Here is a 22,838-nt window from a genome sequence, read left to right as displayed (position 1 = left end):
AGCCCTCCTACCTTCCAACAGATGGACACACGCTTCCAGCTTAGTGCCATCTGCAAATTTACTGATGGTGGACTCAATCCCCTCATCCAGGTCATCAATGAAGGTATTAAACAGGACTGGCCCCAGCACAGATCCCTGAGGGACACCACTACTGACTGGCCGCCAACTGGATGCAGCACCGTTCACCAGCACTGTCTGGGCCCGGCCATCCAGCCAGTTCTTACCCCAGCAAAGAGTGCACCTGTCCAAGCTGTGGGCTGACAGCTTTTCCAGGAGTTTACTGTGGACAGTATTAAAGGCCTTGCTGAAGTCCAAATAGCCAACATCCACAGCCTTTCCCGCATTCGCCAGGTGGGTCACCTGGTTATAAAAGGAGATGAGGTTGGTCAAGCAAGGACCTACCCCTTCTAAACCCGTGCTGGCTGGGTCTGATACCCTGGCGATCCTGTAGGTGCCATGTGACGGCACTCAAGATGATCTGTTCCATAACGTTGCCAGGTACCGCAGGCAGGCTGACTGGCCTGGAGTTTCCTGGATCCTACTTCTGGCCTTTCTTGTGGATGGGCATCACATTGGCCAGCTTCCAGTCATCTGGAACCTCCCCAGTGAGCCAGGACTGATGATAATGACGGAGAGCAGCTTCACACGCTCATCTGCCAGCTCCCTCATCACCCTGGGATGGATCCCTTCTGATACCATAAATTTATGAGCATCTAAGTGGCTCAGCAGGTCTTTGACTGCTTATCTGAGGCAGAATGACTGGAGAAGAGCGGTGTGTTGGTTTAACACAGCCTGGTTTTTGGTGGGGGTGGGAGAAAAGCTGCTCGAAACTTCTACGTCCGGCACAGAGCCAATCACTGTAGGCTCTGACAATGGGCAGGTTACTAGCCCAATTAGACAAGTACGTAACACCTCTGTGATGACATATTTAAGAAAGGAAAAACTGCGGGAAGCCCTCTCTTCTCTTCTCCTGAGGGATGGTGAGGCAGCTGCCATGACCTATCCCCGTGGGGGCCGCCGGGGCCCATCCCAGCGGGGGCTGCCAGGGGCCATACAGCCGGGGCTGTCCTGAGGCTGGGACTGCCCACGTGGTGCTGGTGAAGACCATGCAGTCGGGGCCAGCTGGGCAGTGCCGGCAGGGACCACGTGGCCAGCAGCGAGAGACATGGCGAGCAATTCCCCGATGTGGGGCCCAGAGGAGATCAAGCTCTCAACTGCAACTTACAGACACCAACTTTCTTCCAAGTCAGAGGAAAAGGAAAAGTGAGGATACGTGAGAAAAACCAACATGGCGGCACCAAGGTCAGTGAAAAAAAGGAGAAGGAGGAAGTGCTCCAAACACCGGAGCTGAGATTCTCCTGCAAGCTGCGGTGAGGACTCTAATACAACAAACTGTTTCCCTATAATTCATGAGGTGCATGGGGGGATGCAGAGACCCACACGCAGCCCGTGAAGAAGAGTACTCATGCTGGAGCATGTGGATGCTGAAAAGCTGTAATCTAGTGAGGAACTCAAACATACAGATGACCCTTGCTTTTAAGAGATAGAAGAAGAAAGCCTTCACTTCCAAACTAGAACAGCTCATCCTTAAAAGACTAAAATGACCCACACTAGGCAGTTGTGGGAAGACTGCTTGGCCCATGGGAGGGACTCACATTGCAGCAGGTTCAGGCAGGACTGCTGCTTGTGGAAGTTAAAACCATGCCAGAAAAGTTCGCAGAGAACTATCTCCCGTGGGAAGGATCCCATGGTACAGCAGAAGAAACTCTTTTCCTTAAGCATACTGAAGAAAGATTTTTAAGAAATGAAATACTGACCAAAACCTCATGTTTTGTTTCCTTGCGCAGTCGGTGGAAAGAGGGAGGGACTGGGAAAGAAAGGTGTTCTGAAGGTTTGCTGTCATTACCCTTTTTACTTTTAATTCTGTTAATAATAAATGCTCTTCATACTGCTTAAGTTTTGAACCTGTTTTGCCTTGAAGTTTTCAATTCCCCCTCCTCTGTTCAGCTATAGCAGAGGAAAATAAGTAGATGGTGTTTTTTTGTGAGTGCCTGGCATTAAGACAGCGTCAAACCACAACAGCAGGTGACTGGCCTGTTGGAATGAAAAATATCGGAAATACATATTGGTTTAGTGCTGTTATACTGTCTCTCTTTCAGTTGTCAGAACTCTGAAGGCTGTTCCTTGGGTACTCCCTCCCACAGAATGTGCTTGAAAGTTGGCGTCGTCACATTGGAAAAAGAAATACTGTGTTCATGCAAGAATTTCAGTGTCTGTTTGCATTAATGCTGGGGAGAGGGTTTAAGTTCGTAGACCCTTCTGCAGCACTGAAACTCTTGAAGGACATGTTTAGAACTGCTAAACAACCACAGCAAGACGTGAGTGAATTTACACACAAACTACTGGACTGGCTGGAGGATGCATTCCAGTTCACTGTGAATGCCATGAGCTTTGGGGACTAATTCGAAAACCCAATGGTGCAGTTCTTCCACAGGACCTTCCTGACTGAGGGTGTCCATGAGGGCAACACTTTTTCCAAGATTGAGACCTGTTGGGGTTTTAGGAGTTCTCCTTTTGTTTTTTGGGTTTTTTTACTTCTTTTTCCTCTTCAGGAATTTTCCCCTATATGTGTAGCTATGAGACAGTAACGACTGGATACTTAAGGGAGACAGAAGATACAGCCACAGCTCAGGGGAGGGGTCCAGCTGGCCATTCTCTTTTACCTGGGGTTTTCTCATGTAGGGCAGAGATGCCTCGAAATTTGGACTGGGAAAAGGGGGTTGGGTGAAGTCCCTAGCCCTCTTGTTCTCTTGGCATTCAGAGGGGAGAGAGGCTGCGGTCTCTGTGGGGAAAATTCATCACCACTGCAGGGTTCTGCCTCCTGCTGCCTTTCTGCCACCATGAGTGGAGCTCTGCTCGGGGGGAGCGGTCATTGCACTGGGACCTTATTAACACCCTACCTCACTAAAAGAGGGACTTTTCACCATCTGCTGGGGTGCCTCAAGGGAAAAACCCCGGGACCCTGAGCCCGCTTTGCCCTGCTGGGAGCCAGGGCGTGGCTGCCCTGCTCCTGCTGTTCCTTTGCCACTGCTCTGAGCCTTTGCTACACTGTAGCTCCACACACCCTGCCTACCAAGACCTCCTGGGGTTCCCGCTGCAGCTGTGGAGTTTGATGTATCTCCTACACTTTCCTGCTGTTCCAGCTTGCTGCTTCCAAGATTGGCTGAGATACCTGGACTGGCTCCCCAGGGGGTTTGCGAAGCTTTTCTTCCATCCCTTCCCGGGATCCCAGGGCACCAGTGCCGCGTGCTCCCCGAGCTCGCTCCGGAGCGCCCCCTGCAGCCGCGGGGGAACCATCGCACCTGCCCTGCTCACCGGGAGCCGCCAGCGCCCCTGCCGGCTGCAAGCGGAACTGCACCCGAGGGGAAAGGGCCTGACAGCCGAGAAGGCTGGCACTGGGTTTGTGATTGTTTGCTGTTACTGCCATAGTTATTGCTGTTTGTTTGACTTGTTTTATATATATACACACATATATATATGTAAAAAACTGTTACTCCTATTTCTCATATCTTTGCCTGAAAGTCCCCTTAATTCCAAAATTATAATTTGGAGGAAAGGGGGTTACATTTTCCATTCCAAAGGAGGCTTCTGCCTTCCTTAGCAGACACCTGTCTTTCAAACCAAGACAGACCTTTGCTCAGTATCCCCTTCAGGTAAATGGTTACCAGAACTTGAATGAGTGCTTAGAAGGAGCCATGGTGGAGGGAGAGATGGATGAAGCAACAGAATCTCTCAGTCAGTGAAATACGGACACAAGCACTGGTTTACAAAACTCCCACCAGTTTTGATCTTTGAACTCTCCCGATTTAAGTTCAATCAGTCACTAGGACAACCAGAGAAAATTCACACCAAGCTAGAGTTTCCCCAGACTATATATATGGACAGGTACCGCTACTGCAATAAAGATCTTTTTCAGACGAAAAGAGAGGAAATTAAGAGATTGAAGGAGAAAATGGTGACTCTGCAATAGGAACTGGAAAGGTACATGGAATATGGCTCTGGCCCAGCCAGCTTTCCAGTGCCTGACATGCTGCAGTACATGCTCGAGTTCATTGCTACAAAGCCAGCTGTGGCTGTTTCCTCTGCTCAGAGCTCTCAAACAACACTCCTGCACTCCCAAGCCAAGCCTCATGTTTTGGACGTGCTTTCACAGCCAAACGGCATACAAGAAAGGACCGATACTAGGATTGAAGATGAAGCATTCTTTGTGGCAAATTCTTCGCAGCAGCAAAACTCCAGTATGGAGGTCCAGCCTCCTGTTTCACCAGCAGAACTGTCTGAACGTCCAGCTCCTCACGTGGTCTCCGACGAAGAGCTGAACCTGGTTCAGATGTGTCTGCAGTGATGGAGAAATGAGATTGAACAAGACATGCAAGATCTGAAGGGAGTCTATTGCCAGAATCAACCTGTCCATCGAACAAATGTACTGTGACCCTCTCCTCCAACAGGTTCCCTATCGCTTGCACGCAGTCCCGGTCCATGAAGGGCAAGCAAATGCCAGGCACTACTGGGCCTTCATATATGACCAGCCTCGGAAAAAGATGGCTCAAGTACAAATACAATATTGTTACCTTCAGTGAGTCTTGTAATCCACTCATAACATACATACCTGGCATGCCTGTAGCAAGACCCTGACCAAAAGCCAAAGCTGGATTTGCTGCTGCAGCTGCTGCAAGTGACTCTGCCTGCTGCCCTTGCTGCCCCTGGTTGGGAGTGAGCGGGCGCTGAGTTGCTCCAGCTCGCAGGACCTGCAAAAGGCCGACACAACACCCCTTCCTTAAAAGGTAAGGAAGCCAATCTATTATGTGCTAACAAAGGTCTAGAACAGTTGCTTTGAGTATTTGATGCCTCATAGCCCCGATTTTCATTTCGGGAATACTACACCTTGTTGGTTTCAAGGATATACACATACAAAGAATAAAAGGTATATACTATTTTGCTGACAAACGTGACCATAAAGTACCTGCCCTGCTCTGGACAGCAGGACTCCTTTGTTCCATCAATGGTAATGAGTATAAAGGAAGGAAGAAAATCTGTAAGAGTGATACATTTTACAACCTGCATTATTTATTAACTGAACACCTGACCTTCCTTGATAAACACATTTGCTTACATTACTTCCAGGCAGCTGAATTATGTAAATCTGAGTGTTTCAGCACTTGTAGTAACTTGCCTAAATAACTAACACTCCACTGCCAACAGTGCTGTAAATAATGCACCCACTAAGTTTTAAACATTCACATAACACTCCATCACCATGCAACAGAGGCATATTTTACTATGTTCTGAGAACGAATCTCCGGGAATCTGATTGAAAAGCAATCTAAATTCTTGCAACTACTCTATTTCTCTTGGTTAAAATCAACTTTATCAGGTCCAAAATAAGGAAGAAATACAATTCACAATATACTCCCACATAGAATTGCGTATGTAATCTGCATAAATCGGATATTAATTTTATAGAGAAAACAAAAAGACACTGCAGAGACGATATACATTCAGTTACCAATGCAGGTCACTGATAAAAACAATCAGTAGGAAGAAATATCCACCGGAATATAAAAACAGTGATGAAACCTCTGGACTTACATGGTAACTCAGACTTTTTGTATTACATTTCTAAGAATGGCATTGAAACTAACCATATTGCTGGTAAAAGATTTGAAATATTTACATTAATTCAAGTGTAAAGTTATTGTAAAATTTGGTGTTTTCCTTTGTCAAAATTGCCATTTACTTATACTGAAAGATCATAAAATAGTTTAAAAATGCATCCAGAGTAACAATAGAAAATTATCATTTTTTTAAAATTACTTAAAGAAATGGAAATTTCAACAAGTTCTTGTAACAATTGCTCACTCTTGCTTTACCAAAGCAAAAATACCATATGGCACATGGTGATGCGGCAATACAATTAATGTCACAGAAAAATAAACTGGGCAATCCTTCCTCCCTATGAAGCAACAAAACTACTGATAATAGCTTTATTTCCTTACTTTTTTTCCCTAATTTTTGAAGAGATAAAAATGTGTAACATTCAATTTTCCAGCTAATTTATAAAAACACAATCAATTTCTTCCCAAGCTTAAAAGAAACAGTATCCTCCTAAAACTACCAATTATCTTTTCATTCCCATATGTCAGTTTTCTAGATTAAACTTTACAATAATTTAGTACACAGGAAGCATTACCTACACACACACACAACAGCACAGCAACCTGAATGAAAGGAACCATTTTTAATGCTTATTGCTTTAAGAAACGAGACTGTAAAATAACTTTAACATGGTGTAAGACAGTGTCAATCACTAAGAAAATTGAGAGTTTTTAATATTCATTTATTATATGATAAAATGCAACATCTAAATGACGTAAAATTTTCTAGCAGCTGACCCTTACACACTGAAATGTTAAGGTAAGGCACCTCTGCTTTTCATGCTGTACGTACCGGTTGCTGTCCCTGCTGTGCCTGGGAAGCTGCTTGCTGATTTGCTGTGGTATTTGCTGCTGCAGCTTGCTGCTGGAATAAATTGGCTGGATACACTCCCCATGGAACACCATAATACTGAGGAGGAACCACAGCAGGACCTAAAACCAGAAAGCATGATTATTCCATCTAGTGCAGCTGCTTAAAATACTGTTTGCAGCATCCCTCATTGATCCATCTTCTCAGTGTCAGAAGAGAAATCAGTTAAAAAGAAAGAATTCCCATACTAGCTAAAATGAAACATGAATACATACAGGTTAATTTTAAAAATTCACACCAAGTCATATCTCCTCTATGAAAAAATGAGTACCCTTGTGAGACTCAGATGACAAAGAAAAACCATAAAGCATTTCAGAGTCTGTGTACCAAAGAACACTCAAAATCAGTTTTCATGGCTGGAAGAAAAGATAATTTCAGAACATCACAGAATGAACAAAATTTATCCTCCTGATAGTGATGTACTGAGACTTCGATCATCTGTGATTCCTCCTTTCTGTATGATGCCCTTGCTTAATAAACACAACTATTGCCTTTGCCTCCCTGCACATACATGACGCCCTTCAAAGTGGGTGCACTTAGCTCTTCCAGTCTATTGATGAAGAACCTGTAGAAGAATAATCTCTCTGTATCATGGCATTGCACCTCTAACACATTAGGTGCATGTCTTTTAGTTTTTTCTACTGCCTTCCCCGTGAAACCAAGAGGTGGAAACAAAAGGGTTTTTTTAAAATGTTATGCTCAAGTCTGAGCACTAGCTGGGACTTGAATACTCAGTCATGTTTTTTCAGTGATATCTAAGAGCTTTTTAAAGAGTTTTTACTGGGCTTGGAGTTTCTCTGTTGGCTGGGCCTTTTAGCATGCTGGAGACCATCTTTATTCTCATGCCCACTGGGAATGAGAAAACCTGGAATTAGAAAATTAATGCACTGAATAAAAAACATACAAGGAAAGGTTAGCTGTCTCATCTTTCAAAAATAATACATACTATCAATGTCAGGTGCACCTTTTCAAGGATAAACACTTTTAGAACAGAAAAAAAGCTCTAATTTTTGTATATGAAAGTCCAGTAGCAACAGAAACTCAGAATCCATATATAACAAACTGAAATTCTTTCTATTTTAGTAAAAACTTTCAAAATGGCAATATTCATTTTCCCGCCAGTCTCTCCTTACTAGAACTACATTTGCAGAGAATAAACAGGACAGATTTAACTTTTTTTCTCTTTTCATTCAGTTGAATTATCAAGACAGACACTTTCTAGTGTCCAGTTACCTGCTAGGGTAGCTGCTGCAGCTAATCCAGCTGCGGTGTACGGGTCAGTCCCTGGAGGAGCAGCGCTGATAATATATGGGTTTGGCACAAAAGCAGCTGGGGCCAAGCCTGCGGAGAATACGCCTGCTGCAGTAACAAACAGAGTTTCATTACAGCCAACATTCTTAGCAAGCACCATCATATTCACACCACCCAAATCTCATAGCCTATCTGTTAAAATCAGAACTGCTTGTACTTTGGAAGCTTTTAACAGTAGGTGCATAATTACAGAAACAAACACTTCTATGTCTTCTCACCAGTTCTTTCTTAGTAATCCCAAGGCCTAACAGCTTTGTTTTGTTGGATTTACAGACTCCAAGGAGATTTATCTCGTATGTGTCTATCCATCCTTATAAAGAAGGGATTATTCAAAGTGGAATTTAACTTGCCCAACTCCTAACTATCTGAAAGTTACACTAATCTTGCAACAACATCTGCAGCAGACAAGTCATCCAGTGTCTGAAGTGAATCAGCCAGATGAAATGAACCACCTGCTAGAGACAAAAGCCTCTCTTCACTGACAATTAAGAAAAAATTCAACCAGCTAGTTTAAGTCTGATACCTAGCTTTTAAAAAGCCACTTATGAGATACTAATTTTACTTCCAAGAATCCTAATTTGATAGAGGAATTGTAATGGAAAGAGCCAACTGCAGAAACTCAGGCAAACAAAGCATCGCTATCCAGAGTTTCCCCCATCAGTCGGGTTCACTTACTTTATCCAACACTGAGTCAGCAACTGCTGCAGCAAGCAATGCACATCAAACTATATCCCTCCTTCCAAATATTTCTTGATAAATTTCTATTAATATGCACATCAGAAGAGTCTGCATTTTAAAGAGGAAAAATTCAGCTGACTACTCAGTCAGCACTTCACACGAAGTAGGGGCTTCTCTGCAGTTTAGAAGTCAAAGACAGGACCTGTGGACTCACACAAACAGCTCTCAGCCTGTACTCATCAGCTACGTAACAGTGATGAGCTCCCACTTTTCAGTCCCAGCTACAGGTTGCTGATCCCTGTCTGAGCAGCCCTGATGACCTACCTAAACAAGCTGGTGGGAAAACTTATTAGCAGGAGAGCACGGACACAAGCCACTGGAGATGCTTCCGACTTCTGCCTGCCCTTCTGATCCTGAGAACCCTTTTTTTCTCACAGAGGAAAGAGATTAGTGCACACATGTCAATAGCCCAGTGGAACTGGAGAGGGTGGAAATCTTTAAACCCTGACTATCTCCCTTCCTTAAACAAGGAATTGCTTCCATGTGTGTTCCAACCTCCCTCCCCTAAACACCGATAGCTTCCCCACAGTGGAAGATAAACTTGTTGTCACGAAATAAAGCCTCCTTGTTGAGTTGCAGCACACGAGGAACTTTATTCATTTAACTAACTCATTGAACTAAACGGACTGAAAAAATGCCTGCTAAAGAATTAGCTCTATCACAAAGGTACCTGCAAGAAGAAAGAGCTGCTTAAATGGTGCCATTAACAAGGAAAAATTAAAACTTAATCAACACAACAGTATGATTTCAAAATTCTACTCTACAGTGGTTTTTAACTGGATTACTAAAAATACTAAACTGCAATAGAATCTTAGAATTGCATATTGGTTTTTAGTATATAAAGCTAGTGTTTCTATTACTGCTTATAGCAGTAAACATTTTTAACTTTTACTCCCATCAAAATTCAACTACTATGCTACAGAAGCAAATATAAGTTTTATTTCTTTGTATAAAAGAAATGAAACTGCTCAAAGGGGAAAATTTACAACAGAAAACCTCCTCTAAGGACAGTACAGTCATAGGCAGCCTTTCTGAGCAGTTTTCATGAGAACCACTACAACGGGCCAAGTGATCAGTACCTATTTGAGTGAGAAGACTGTGGGTAAATGGATAGGATTCTATCAAAGCAACACACCCCCTTTTGCCAGGGACACTTGCTGTACTGTACAGAAACCTCACCTATGTGCGGCTGCTGAGCTGCAGCCAGCGCATATTGCTGCTGCTGGGCTGCTGTCAACTGCTGAACAGTCAGAGCATTAGTCCTCTGGAAAAGCTGTTGGAAAAAAAACCCAAAAACAAAGGCATTTCAGTTTTCAAAAGTCAGGGCTATAATATACTTGGATTTGTTTACCAAAAAAAAAAAAAATTCAAACCAAGCTTCTGTAATAGCAAGTTACTAAACTAGAAAATTATGCAACGATATTCTTCTAGATTAATTATACAGTTATTTGCCCTTGACTAAGTCACAGACAAAATAATATTCAATGCACTGTATGTTGAAATGACTGATTATCAAAAGGATAATCAACAACTTAAAGGATCAGTTTGCCACAGTCCATTACTAACCTGCTGCTGAGAATTGTAGTCAAAAAGTCCTACAGTAGCTCCTGAAGAGTCCATTTGTACCTGATTGCCAGGATAGTCAAACTGTAGAGAATCAAGACCAACTTGTTCCATGGCATCTAGATTCTGATTTTCTGGATTTGAAAATTCTTCTACCAAAGGCTTGTGGGCTGTAGGATTGGGAAGTGGACCTAACCCTTCTGTGGTGCTGGGATTGGGGCCCAGGCGTTCAGCTACTTCTGTTGGAGAGGCTTGTCGACTTCCAGGGGTACGACTGTTGAAAACAAATTCAACATACACTCTTCAGTCTTAAATAAAGCTGTCCATGGACAGAGTACAGCATTTCTACTTTAAAAGCAGCTCTGAACTCAAGCGACTTTACAAAGGGAAGTGACAGACTCATTTTAACATTTTCAACCAGCATGCATTGATGGCTCAAGGAAAAGGATGCATTTAACTCTAAAGCTTTTTTTTTTTTTTTTTTAACGTTTAAGACTGACTATGCAGCTCTTCAAATCACTTGTGAGAAAAACAAACTCATCTGTGAGGCTGTTTTGAGTCAAACGGAGTGAATTGTGGTCACCTGTGAATTCTGGGATGTCTATTGTATTTTGGGAGTGATGTGAAACGTACTGAAGAGAAATTAAAAAAAAAAAAAAGAAATGGCTAAGGACATTTCATGCCAAAGAACAGAAAGACACAGCAAAATTTCAACTGGAAAGGACAAACATACAATATAGTAACCATTTTTCACATCTGAAAAGCAAACAATATATTTTTACCTTGAGTAAAATGAACTAATAACCGCCTCGTTTAGCACGTGAGTAAAACATTTAATTTCCTACACAACTCATTTAATAGACTATACTACAGTGATGATTGGTGGGGAAAAAAGTGTTTCTCATATAATCCTGAATAGAATATACAATATCATAGAGACATTATTACATATAAAAGCTGAATTGCTCTCTCATCTGACTGGCAGTATTAACCATATTCCCACTGAATACAGGGGACTTTTTGTGCACCTATGAACACCTACAGGCAAACACATGAAGTCAGATATCAACAGTGTCACATCCTAAAGAGATTCCCAACACTGTATTTGGTTAGATTTAGGTTACCTTAATTTGGTGTGGTACCCCACCTTCTGTGGGAGGCCATACTGTTTAGGCTATTGAGTTTTACTGGCAAAAATGTAAGTTAATTACTAGGAAAGAGTTGTGTGAGAAAATCTACAATCCTCTAACATTATTGTGTTGGCAGAACTTTATGATTATATATTGTTTATCAGGAAATGTAAAACTTCTAATTAAGTTTGCTTTACTTGTGAAAACTGGGCTCAAATACCAACGGAAGAACCTTATGTTTATTCCAGCAGTACAGTGCCAGACCAGTTCACTGTAATTCTACGTCAGAGACACAGACTCAGTACTACCTGTTCTCCTTCCTCTTCGGGGCTCCAAAGCCAAAGTATCTGTTCCTCACTGAAGCACACGACTAATGCAAAGAAATCTACTAGTACTTACGTAATGGCTGATACCAACACTTAGGTCTGTACAGCTAGAAATCAGCCTTTTAGGGAGTTTATTGCAGCAACACTGTATGATTTATTACTCTGGACAAAATATTTCAAAGAAAGTAGGAGTTTTTTGACTAGAGGTTTTTTTAATGTAACAAGCAACCTCATGACAATTGTCTGTAACATACTAGCTTACCATCTAAGCATCCTAGCAAGCAAACATGTCTTGCTCCAAAACTTGAGTTTAAAGCCAGTTAATATTTCCTATTTTTCCCAAGTTAAATACAGCATCAACAAAGTGAAGAACAAAAGGAAAAAAGGCAGTTATTTCAGTACATACTTTAGTTTAAAAACGCTACAAGTACAATAAAAATACAAGGAGGAGGACAGGATGAAGTTTGTTTGTTAATACTTATGATTAACTAATACAGGTTGCTCCTTATACTGGTGCTGTTCTGTTGCTATAGTTAAAGTTGTGTCAATACTTCAATTATAAACCTCTGTTTGGAGGGATCTATACCACCACTTTATATGGCCTATTTCATTTAGAAGGCCTTATTTTTTTTTTTTGAGAGGTTTACTGGCTTTGGATGCTTTTTTGCATTTGTGTATTTTTTAGTAACTTCTCTCTTTAAATAATACAGAAGGTACTTTACAAACGCCTATTTCAAAATTGAAATAGATACTGGTGAAGAAAAGCAGGACACAAGTTATTCTGTACTTTTGATGTGTAACATTGAAGGGAACTCAGTTTATTGTGTGCATTGCAGCAATCATCTGAAAGGAGCCAATGTGAGCTCTCTGGTATGCTTGGTATTACATTATTTTCAATGATACCTCTTGAAAAACAGACTTGAAGAATCCCTCCTTACCCTCAGGTAAATACATTTTTTAAAGGGTAGGAAACACTTGCGTATGGGATTCAAACATGCATTTTAATATACTTGTTCAATAATGAACTAAGGAAACCACAACTATCTGGTCATGTTTATCACATTAATACAAATTTATGAGCAGCACTCTAGTTCTCTATGTTTTTAATTCTTCTATATGACATTTACAAATGCATCACAGTTATTCAAAAAAGAAAGATTAGCCCTTAAAAAATACCCAATTTAAAATGCAGTTTAGTATTAAAAAAAAAAAAACCAGATTGGCTGTGCTGTCATGTTAGAGTTCACTGTTCAAAAGCTTGAGCTTGGTCCAGTCTTTTTATCCCTACGACACACAACCAAACCACAACACCATTCCATAGGTGACATTTAACTATATGAACAGGAAAATACATTGTTCCACCTTAGTCAAAGATATGGTTTCTATAAAGACTTATGGGGAAATGATTAGTTGTGTTAGGCTGTGGCATCCACTAGCAAACTCCGAAGGAAAAGTTAAAATTCTGTAGGACTTACTCTCTACAAGAACACTCAGATGCAAAAGTTAGAGTATTAAAAAGAAGCGGAGAGAGAAAGAAATTTAGTGTGACATAAAAAGGGTTAAAGTTTTCATCCCTCTTTAATTCACAACATTCAGAAGGCACCCGTTTACTTTTAATAATTAGTATGTTCAGATGAATTTGTCTCATGAGAAGTGACACACACAATAATGACATCCTAAGAAACATGTGGCACGGTGGGAAAGGGAGGACTTGAGGGGGGAAGAATCAGTCTGCTGCTGGGTAATGTTTAAAGCTGACACACAAACCAGAATTGTAATAATGCCCTTAAGAGACATGCTCGTCTTCTTGAGAAACAGTTAAAAGCTTACTTAAAATCTTTGCAATCGGCATCCATTCCATTTGGCAAACCTCTGCCATTTATTTTAGTAACATCCTCATCATCTCCTTGTTTAAGATCTCTGTTTTTGTCCTCCTCAAATGGAGAAGCCTTGCCTTTCTGATCTCCTTTCTCAGGTCCATCTGTTTCAGCATCTCTAGTGCCCTGAGGAAAAAGAATCTGTTTGATTCTGAATATTGAACAGAACACAATAGGAGCACCACAAGGTGACCTAATTCTACACTACAGTGCACATAAACAATACAAACGGTTTGTTGTCAATGAAATTGCATTTGGTGGGTAACTTGGTCATCAAGTTTCAACCACATGCAATTAATAACTGCCAAAATGTGAAAAGGAATGCCAAGATTTATAATGGAAGAGCTAACTCAACCTTAACTATAGCGGTGCTGTTAAAGCAGTAACACTTTGAGTTAGACAGAAGTTTATTTTATACAGTTAAAACATCCACTTACAAAACAAACCCGCATGAAAACATAGAACAGGAAGATCTAGAATAAATCTCATCACACATTTTAAATTAAGCCATTTGCAGTCTTTTTCCTACCTTTATTTAAAGTTTTTAGGAAAGCACTTTAAGACACCTATATATAGTTACGATTCCCAAACCACTTCCCTCTTCCACCCCCTTGAACCAAGGAAGACAGATAGAAACTAGACACTTCCTTCTAAAAAAAAAGTGTTAAAAAAGAAAAACAGACAAAGAGAATAGAAAATACAACCATGTTACCACGACCACAGGAGGTAACTAGACAAGCTTAACACACTGCATTACTTACAAAAGCTCCTTTCCTAAACCGGGAATCCAATTTATCAGCTGGAGAGGAACTTAACACATATTCTACCATGCTCACTCCAAGGCCACCACTTTCTGATCGCGGAGACAATACAGCATTTACTTCACTGTTTCCATGAAAACCCTGTCCAGGCTTTCTCTGAACCATAATAGGTTGGGACATAGAATGGTCTGTTAAAAACAAATAAGTAAATAAAACTATTGTATTTTATTAAATACAACTTGTAATGTTTTTGCATTTCATTACAACAGCAATATGAAGACAAAAAATTAAATTAAATAAAAAAATCCAAATCACAGTCTCAAAAAGTGTTATTGAAACACAATCAGCATGCAGGATACATTTTCACAACTAAAAGGAAAATAAAATTTAATACACAGTTACATTTTGGATAATAATTTGCTTTGAAATAACATTGAGTAATTACGACTGATTTTTCACTACATATAAAACAGTCACTTACGAGGAGTTCCCCATGCAGTCTCTCTCCACTCATCACCAAGGAATATCCCTTTTTGTCCATCTTTTGCTGAATCATCAGGTTCCCAAAACTTTTTGGCAGGTAAAAGCTGTTAAGAAGAGAAGATGGTTTTATTTAAATATGCTTGTAAATGGGAAAAACCAGCAATACTATTAAGAGGATGATCAAGTAATTAGCCTTAGATCATGGAATCATAGAATGATTTGGGTTGAAAGGGATCTTATCATCTAATTCCAAGTCTCCTGCCATGGGCAGGATTGCCACTTTTTGAGCAGGTTCCTCAGGGCCCCATCCAACCTGGTCTTGAACACTTCCACGGATGGGACAGCCACAGCTTTTCTGTACAACCTGTTCCAGTGCCCCACCACCCCATACAGTAAAGAATTTCTTCCTTATATCTAATCAGAAATCTCTCCTCTTTTAATTTAAAACCACTCCCCCTCATTCTACCACTATCTGCCCTTTTAAAAATTTGCTCTGCCTCCTTTTTTGTAAGTTCCTTTCAAGTATTGTAAGGCTGCAATGAGCTTTCCTGGGAGCCTTCTCTTCTCCAAGCTGAACCACCCCAGCTCTCTCAGCCTGCCTCCATAGCAGCAGCAGAGGTGTTCCAGCCCTCTGACCTTTGTGGCCTCCTCTGGACCCACTCTAACAAGTCCATGTCTTTCCTGTGCTGAGGACTGATATAAAAGTCAGCTTTCACTAAAGCAATACATATTGCTGAGGAAATCCTAACACTTGAAATCTACTTCCCATTACTGAAGCTAATGCTGTAAAAAAGGAATTCCTAAAATGACCCCAACAGGATTGAGATTCTGAAGTTACAAGGAAGAAATAGAGAATATAGAAGCAGTTGTGAAAAAAAGCAAATCAAATTAATCCCTGTGTTAAATCAAGACAATCCTCTCAGAAGCTTTAACTAACAGTGACTTCTTTCTAAAGACTCAGAAGCTTGGCTGTTAACTAATACTGTGATAATCAGAAAGAGCAGCAGTTCATTGTGACGTTCTCTTCACTTGGAAATGCATCATGTTCCAAATTTTAGAAAGTGACTAATACACATGGTACCAAGTCAGCTCCTTTAGACCACAGGGCTGTTAAGAATCTGTGACATTCATATGTGAAGTTCCACATACCAGCACTGTCATTTAGATGTATGGGTTTTTTCATTCCTACTTGTAAAACAGAAAGTGTCATGTTAGATCAGGATCATTTCTTGTACTGTCTTCAAGGACAGAAGGACTTAGCGTGACATGACAGAAGCACCACACAAACAAGATATCTCAAATATTAGCATCCTTTTCGCTTTGATTTTACTACTTTATTCCTCTACCTTTTCCCATCAGTAACAGTACAACTGCCAAACTCTACATGTCATATTTTCTCTACATGTAATTAAAAAACTGTATTCTCAGACTACATATTAGGCACTTTACAAGGTACATCAACAGAGACAAAAATGAAAGCAACTTGCAAAAATTACAGGGAACAAGAAAGCTGCACAATCCATCACATTCACCAGATTCTGTACAATGTAATGCTGTATTTAGAATTTTAAATTTTGTGAAATTAGAAAAAAACCAAATGTAATCTTATGAAACTGTTTGCAACACACAAGTACGTTCTGGAAATTTGCTTCTCCTGCAACTTAAGTGACTAAAAAAAAAACCCTTCTGAACTTCACAGCTGCTTAGTATGAGTCTTGATGAAATTAACAGAGTTAGGATATAATATAGGTATTTCTTAGTGTAACACTGAAAGCACTTGTGAAAACAGCTTCAAGAAGAGGTGGATAAGATTGCCACTTGCAGGCCCCAGTATTAACACTGCAACAGAGGTGACAAGCACTCCTCTGGACTAACTTAAGGATTGATGTTTTTCTGTGCTGTCCAGAGCTCTTACCAGAAATGAAGGAGTTTGACTAGTTAACCTCAAATCCCTGGACTCCTTACAGAAATTCATTGACACAGAAGGATTCGGGTAGGACGATGATAAACTGCTAAAGCTCAACAAAACTACAAGAGAGTGTTACACTTATTAGAGGTGCTATACTGTCGTGATCTGCCCTGACAGAGATGCCCACTCTCAAATGCATTATAGAATCACCATCAGATGTCAACCAAACATACTTTGTGAGCAGCAAGATACTAAGTTTACCCCAAATTTAAGGGATGAAATTAGCCATCAGATGAAAGAGAAATAGATTAATGGAATCTTATGACTGCTTTTCAACTAAAAGCAGATGATTAGAAAATCCAGATCTGCCTGTGGGATCTACACATTGTTTTTAGCTTTATATTTGTAACAGGTTTGCAATACTACTTAATTTTCATTTTGTAGGAGAGTAGTAGAACAGAAAGCAAGCATTTAATGTTACCTACACAACCTTGGTTTTGGGAATCACATTTTATTTTAAATGCAGTCTAAGCCAATTTCAAGTATGTGTCCAGCTGAGAGCTTTGAAACACATAAGAGAAGGTATCACCACCTAACACAACCTTGTCAGAATAAAACAGATCTAGTATTATCTTGGATGCCATAAAATAAGAATTACCTGAAGTATGCTTACCCTTGAATTAGTAATTTCTACTATCAGACAGACAGGTATGTTCAGACAACTCAGTGTAAGAACAATAAACAAATTTAGATCAGAACATACTGAAATACTGGTTTTGATATCAGCACTCATTCATAGGATTTGGATCAGAGGGAAAACACAGAAAGAAGCAATAATCTTCACTGCAAAAGTACAGGTTGTTTCAGGGGGGATTTTGCTGCTGTTGAGAGGATTTTTTTAGGGTTGTTTTTTTTTTTTTTTTCTTTTTGAGGTTTGCCTTTTTTTTTTTTAACTACTTACTCCCAAATTCCAAACAGATAAATTCAACTGCTTTCAGTCTTCATGTACTTTGGTACACAAAGAATATAAAGTATCTTTACCACAAAACATAATACATCATCCATACTGAGAGGCTAAATTTAAACTACTAAAGATTAAACAGATTTACAGAATTGATTTTCATTAAAATTTCTACACAACAAAGAAGTCCCTCAAATATTTAAATAAATGCAATCTTACAAAGTTAACAATACTGCAACTCCCTGAGAGCCACTGATTTAGATTTATTGACGGATATGACATACACTGCGCTCTTTTTAAATGGATGCTTTAGCTATTGGATTGTCAAATAAGCAGCCTTAGCAGTTGTCAATTATTTTAATTGTGGAATTAAAACAAAAGAAGTACTTTTCAAAAAAAACAAGTGTATTCCTCTTCGACAAGAGGAAAATGTCTTGATTAGTTCTGCTGAAAAAGACTTAATCTAGAAGTTATCACAAATGAATACAGGCAGTTAAAATCATTGTGCTTTACTCTTTGATAGCATGTGTTTTCCTCAACATTTTATGCATTTAGTGCAATAAAACACACATTTTATGAAGATATATCAAATTCTAAGTAAAAATAATGGAGAAGGTTGTTTCTATTTCTTTCTAAACTCTCCCAAAAGTACAGTAAATATGTCTTTTTCAGTATCAGCACTGATCCCTGTTAGGTGTCTCTCAGCTGAACAATGCCCTTTACCACACACAAATAATAATAACCAGTTATGCTAAAGCTGCCTCTTAACCAGCTCTCTGATATGAAACTGCACAGTCTCCATTACCGTCTCTTGCATTAAGGATTTTCAATATTTTTTAAAATTTATTTTTAAGATCAGAAGCTATTCCTACAGAGCTGAATGAACACCTCAGCTGAATTTCTCTGAATGAAGTTTTGACAATAGAAATGAATACTTTGGTCCTAAAATGAACTGTGTGTGCTTCCACCCTGTAAGTTAAACCAACAGACATTATCAAAAGATGATTTATTTTTCTGTTCTGTTTGGCAGTGAGTTTTGTGTGTGCCTGTAGTGGGTCACACTAAAGGTCCTGAAGCCCACTCTGCTTGCCCTGATAGAGCAAACAGATGCCTAGAGAGAAACAGCACCATGTGTTCTTATTTCTTCAGAATACTAACACGATCTTACAGGTCACCATAGATTTTGAGAGCTGAAGCCAGAAGCATCATCTGTGTATAACCAATCTAACATTTTAACCAAGCTAAAATTTTAAGAGACATTCAGAAAAGATGTCTGCAAAACAGACTTCACAGCCTCCTAATGCCAAGTATTGATACCCAGTTGTGCAAAAAAGTATCAATGAGGATTAGAATTATAAAAAAGAAATTAATTTCAGTTCAGAGAAAAATCTTGGCAAACAGAGAAAATGAGGAGGAACATAACTTTCCAATAGCTAGAAACAGTTCAGTTGACATGACCTTTCATACGCTTCAAAGCATATGGAAGATAGCATGTAGAAGCCTACAACTACCAATTCTAGTTTACTTTATAAGGACATTTCCTTTAATATTTTACAAGGTTATAATCAAAAAACAAGATTAAAACAGCCACGGAATCTATCCCAGAACTACTTTATTGTTGTGCAATACCTTAAGAAAATTACTGAGTAAGTCAACCTAGCTACGTGAGCCTGTATTACCTTAAGATACCTGGAAGACACCAATGAAATGGAAGACAGAACAACCTGGTAAGTGCAGGATCACAATATAGTACCAGTTTCTGACGCTGTAGTACTGTATCAAAACTCTGACTCTTTATGTGTGTTTTTTTTAAACATCTTAACAGATCCACTGAATGTCATGAAAACAAACCAACAGAATCCTAATCATGCAGAAATACATCCCTCCATCTGAGATAACCTAAAATGAAGATTCGCATGAACAGTCATATATACTGTAATTTAATTCCCAGGCATTTGTGCCATCCTGCACTTTCGCTGCTTTCAATCTTTTTAGGGTACTCTGTGGGTGTCAAAAGACCAACCACCACCACGAATTTTACCCATCCACTTTACCACACTGCTGGTACTATCAAAGATACTTCACTGACACTTTTACTTCTCAAAAGCAGTTTTAAGAACTGGGAGGGGAGCAGTGTGGCTAGTCAGGTGTCTAAAGAACAGGGCTTCATCTACCATTGATTTTTCAAATGGGAGATGGTTCAAAGTCAGCACTGGATGATGCAAAAATTGCTGAAAAGCCAAGTGATTGCTTAAATGCTTCATTAAAATTAAAAAAATCAAGTAGGAATGGCCATGTGTCAGCTCAGAAACATTCAGCAACTAGAACACAGCACTTATTTTTCATCATTAAGTTATGGTTTCACAAAGACTTCTATCATCATTTTAAGAAAGTTGGGCTGCAATGTTGTCACTTGTTCAATTATCAACTGAATTAGGTAAATATCCAGCAAGACAAAAGGATCTGTATTTGAAATCTTAGTTCAACACGAAAATTTCTTTACCATGTCCTGTCAGGGCAAATAACCCTAACACTTGTCAATTACTTTCTAAACAGTTCAGGCAACTGCTTTTGAAGGAGCCAAGTGATCCTCCATGTTCTTAAATTCCTTCCTCCAACCCCAAAGTACACTGACTTAAAAAAACCCAAACAAATCAAATCAGTCAAAAGAAATAGTCCTTCTTCCCTCCAGCTAAGAATTACCTAACAGCACTCTTCAGTCTGGTTAAAATCTTTTAAGGAGTAATTACCAGTGAAAAAGTAGTAAATTATCACACACTTCTGCTGGGTATGCCAGTTTACTTTTTCTGGAGCCAAACCTTTTTTTTCAAATCCCAGTCTCCTTGGCTTCTCTGGAGCAGAAAGAAATTGTTCCACTAGCTTAGATACAGTGAGACTGAAAACATGCCTCCTTTCATAGAACGGTACACTCTTACAAAATACTACCCTTTCACTTCCCTAAAACTACCCATCCTCTAACAAGAATGGCACAGACACAGCAGAACCAGTCAACAACCATCCCAAAGTTCTTTTAGAGTACGTCGTTTCTCTTCACCTTACAGAGAAATAATCAACTTGCTCTTAAGAGAAGCTCTTTGCTTCATGCTGTATTATCTAGACTTCTTAAACTGTATTAGTATTTCCAAACCACCAACTGGATTTTCAGCACGCAATAATTACCTCTCCCATTCCCCGAGATTCTAGGGCAAGAGCTTGAAACTCATGATTCATCTCATCCACAGATCGAACCTGTAGAGGGAAAACCAAAAGAAAAATCCATTAGTCAAATATCATTTCAAAATTAAGAGTTTTCAATACTCCAGAAGATTTCTGAGTATTTAAAGCACACACAAAATATGCTTCCCAATTTAGTCTGAACATGAGTCTAGACTTCATGAACAGATACAGTTAGCAGCCAATTTAATGTACCCTGCTAATATAATAACATACAAGAAATTCCAAGAGACTTTAACAGTTTAATCTCCACATATCTGTACAGATATTGCTCACTATAGAAACTGTGGCCAACATTACATTTGCAATGAATGTGAAAAAAAAAGTGAAATTAAATATTTGGGCATATAAAATCCTTTAGAAAGGGGAGGAGCTGTTGCACACTGTGTTACTCAGTACACCTGGCAGCAAACAAAGAAAACCTCACAAGGCAGGTCACAAAATCTACTAGTAAAAGTGTTGCTTTCTACATCTAGTAACTGACTGCATTATCACAACTCCTCCTGTTTTCTTCCAGGAAATAGCATTTTTCTTTCTCTGCAGGTTGTTCTTTTTTCTGTTTGCTGTAAATATGAAAGGTATTTTACTAAAGTAAGAGTTGCTGCTGCAACAAACCACCACCTTTCTCCATTGCACAGACAAGGCACTGGGCTGATTCTTTTCTGAAAAAATGGTTTCCATAAAGACTTTTCAAAGCCAGGATAAGCTTAGAAAAAAAAAATAAATAAAAAAAGGAAATTCAGAGTTGTTTCTTTCCCTTTCCTTCTCTCCCAGCAGCGACATGTACCAGATAACATTATTCAAGTTCAAAGTAAAATTAGTTTCCCTCCCAACACCAGTCTCTCTTGACGAGTTACTTTCACCAGTAAATCCATCTGTTTACACCAGCCAATAAACCAAACTGAAATTACTCCACACAGCTGATAACACATTACTAACACTTTTCAATAGATCCTCAAATACTAGGCAAAGAAACAATCTGGTGCTTTCAACATTCTGGCGCAAACAACTCTTTCTTAGCATTGCAGAAGTGGCCAACAGATGCTCCATTCTCAAAATTCTACTCCCCAACTATTGTTATTGCCTCAATCACTCTAAGCCATTAACTTCTGAGGTTGAGTGTCTCTGTGCTTTTCACAAAGAAATTTCACAGCTCAAAGAAATAGTCCCTCAAGAAGATCGGTATTTTAATTAAGATGGAGTCTGAAACCACTTCCCAACAATTTCAGTGAGATACTGAAGGGCAAATTTAGTTTCAGACTGAACTATGGGGTAGGCGCATCAGCACACTGGCCTTATTCCAGTAATGCTGACACTTAAGTTAATGAGGTTGATTTTATTCTTTCAAAAACTGAAAGCAGATTTTAACACATCCTTAGAAAAACTAAAGACATTTTTCTTCCAATGAATCAAAAAACAGATTCATGTTTTATGCAAAACTTTTATTAGCGCCAAGGGATAATCAAATATTTGTGCATGCTCATAGAAAATAAAACTGTAGAAGAGCAATTACTTAAAAAGAAAAATCAGAAACTCAAACCTTGAGGACTTCTGAATTTGAATATTACAGTTTCTGAAAACATAATTTCTTCTACAGATTGCTGAGAGAGTCAATTATCTTACCTTGGCCACTGCTCATGCTGAGGTCATGCACTTCAGTTTCAGTTACAAACCAAGATTAATTTAGGTACTTCTGTCTCAATATGTAGGTTTTGATCTAATGATCTCTAAGCAAAATTTGCAGGTAGAGCTGGCCAAACTATATTTACCATAAACACTACCCAAATCACTGTTAGATAACAAGCAACCAAGCTTGAAAGACACATACTTTTTTTTGGTTGTGATGGTTTTTGGGGGGGTTGTTTGGGTTTGTTGTTTGTTTTTTTGTTGGTTTTGTTTTGTTTTAACTTTCAGTGGTGGTGGTTTTATTTGTTTGTGTTTTTTGGTGTTGCAAGACCCT

The 22,838-nt window shown here is 39.4% G+C and overlaps 1 protein-coding gene across 8 annotated transcripts in view; it reads right to left on the bottom strand.

The window, feature by feature from the left end:
* PUM2 (pumilio RNA binding family member 2) overlaps nucleotides 1-22,838 on the bottom strand; it is a 78,637-nt gene that overhangs the window by 31,074 nt on the left and 24,725 nt on the right. For 6 of the 8 annotated variants that reach the window (XM_032104068.1, XM_032104067.1, XM_032104061.1 and 3 more), the window contains 9 exons: nucleotides 20,825-20,893; nucleotides 14,773-14,878; nucleotides 14,292-14,479; nucleotides 13,484-13,656; nucleotides 10,201-10,471; nucleotides 9,814-9,907; nucleotides 7,819-7,944; nucleotides 6,508-6,647; nucleotides 4,670-4,808 (listed from right to left, as the gene is read on the bottom strand). In XM_032104068.1, coding sequence (XP_031959959.1) covers nucleotides 4,670-4,808; nucleotides 6,508-6,647; nucleotides 7,819-7,944; nucleotides 9,814-9,907; nucleotides 10,201-10,471; nucleotides 13,484-13,656; nucleotides 14,292-14,479; nucleotides 14,773-14,878; nucleotides 20,825-20,875 — 1,288 coding nt within the window. In that variant the 5' untranslated portion in view covers nucleotides 20,876-20,893. The remainder of the gene's footprint in view (nucleotides 1-4,669; nucleotides 4,809-6,507; nucleotides 6,648-7,818; nucleotides 7,945-9,813; nucleotides 9,908-10,200; nucleotides 10,472-13,483; nucleotides 13,657-14,291; nucleotides 14,480-14,772; nucleotides 14,879-20,824; nucleotides 20,894-22,838) is intronic. The other 2 variants (XM_032104062.1, XM_032104066.1) reach the window with 1 other exon arrangement.

This window comes from Corvus moneduloides, chromosome 3 (assembly GCF_009650955.1).
Source record: "Corvus moneduloides isolate bCorMon1 chromosome 3, bCorMon1.pri, whole genome shotgun sequence".
In the NCBI taxonomy this organism is placed as follows: Eukaryota; Metazoa; Chordata; class Aves; order Passeriformes; family Corvidae; genus Corvus; species Corvus moneduloides.
The sequence above is the reverse complement of the archived record's forward strand: the minus strand, read 5'-3'. Positions and strand labels throughout refer to the sequence as shown.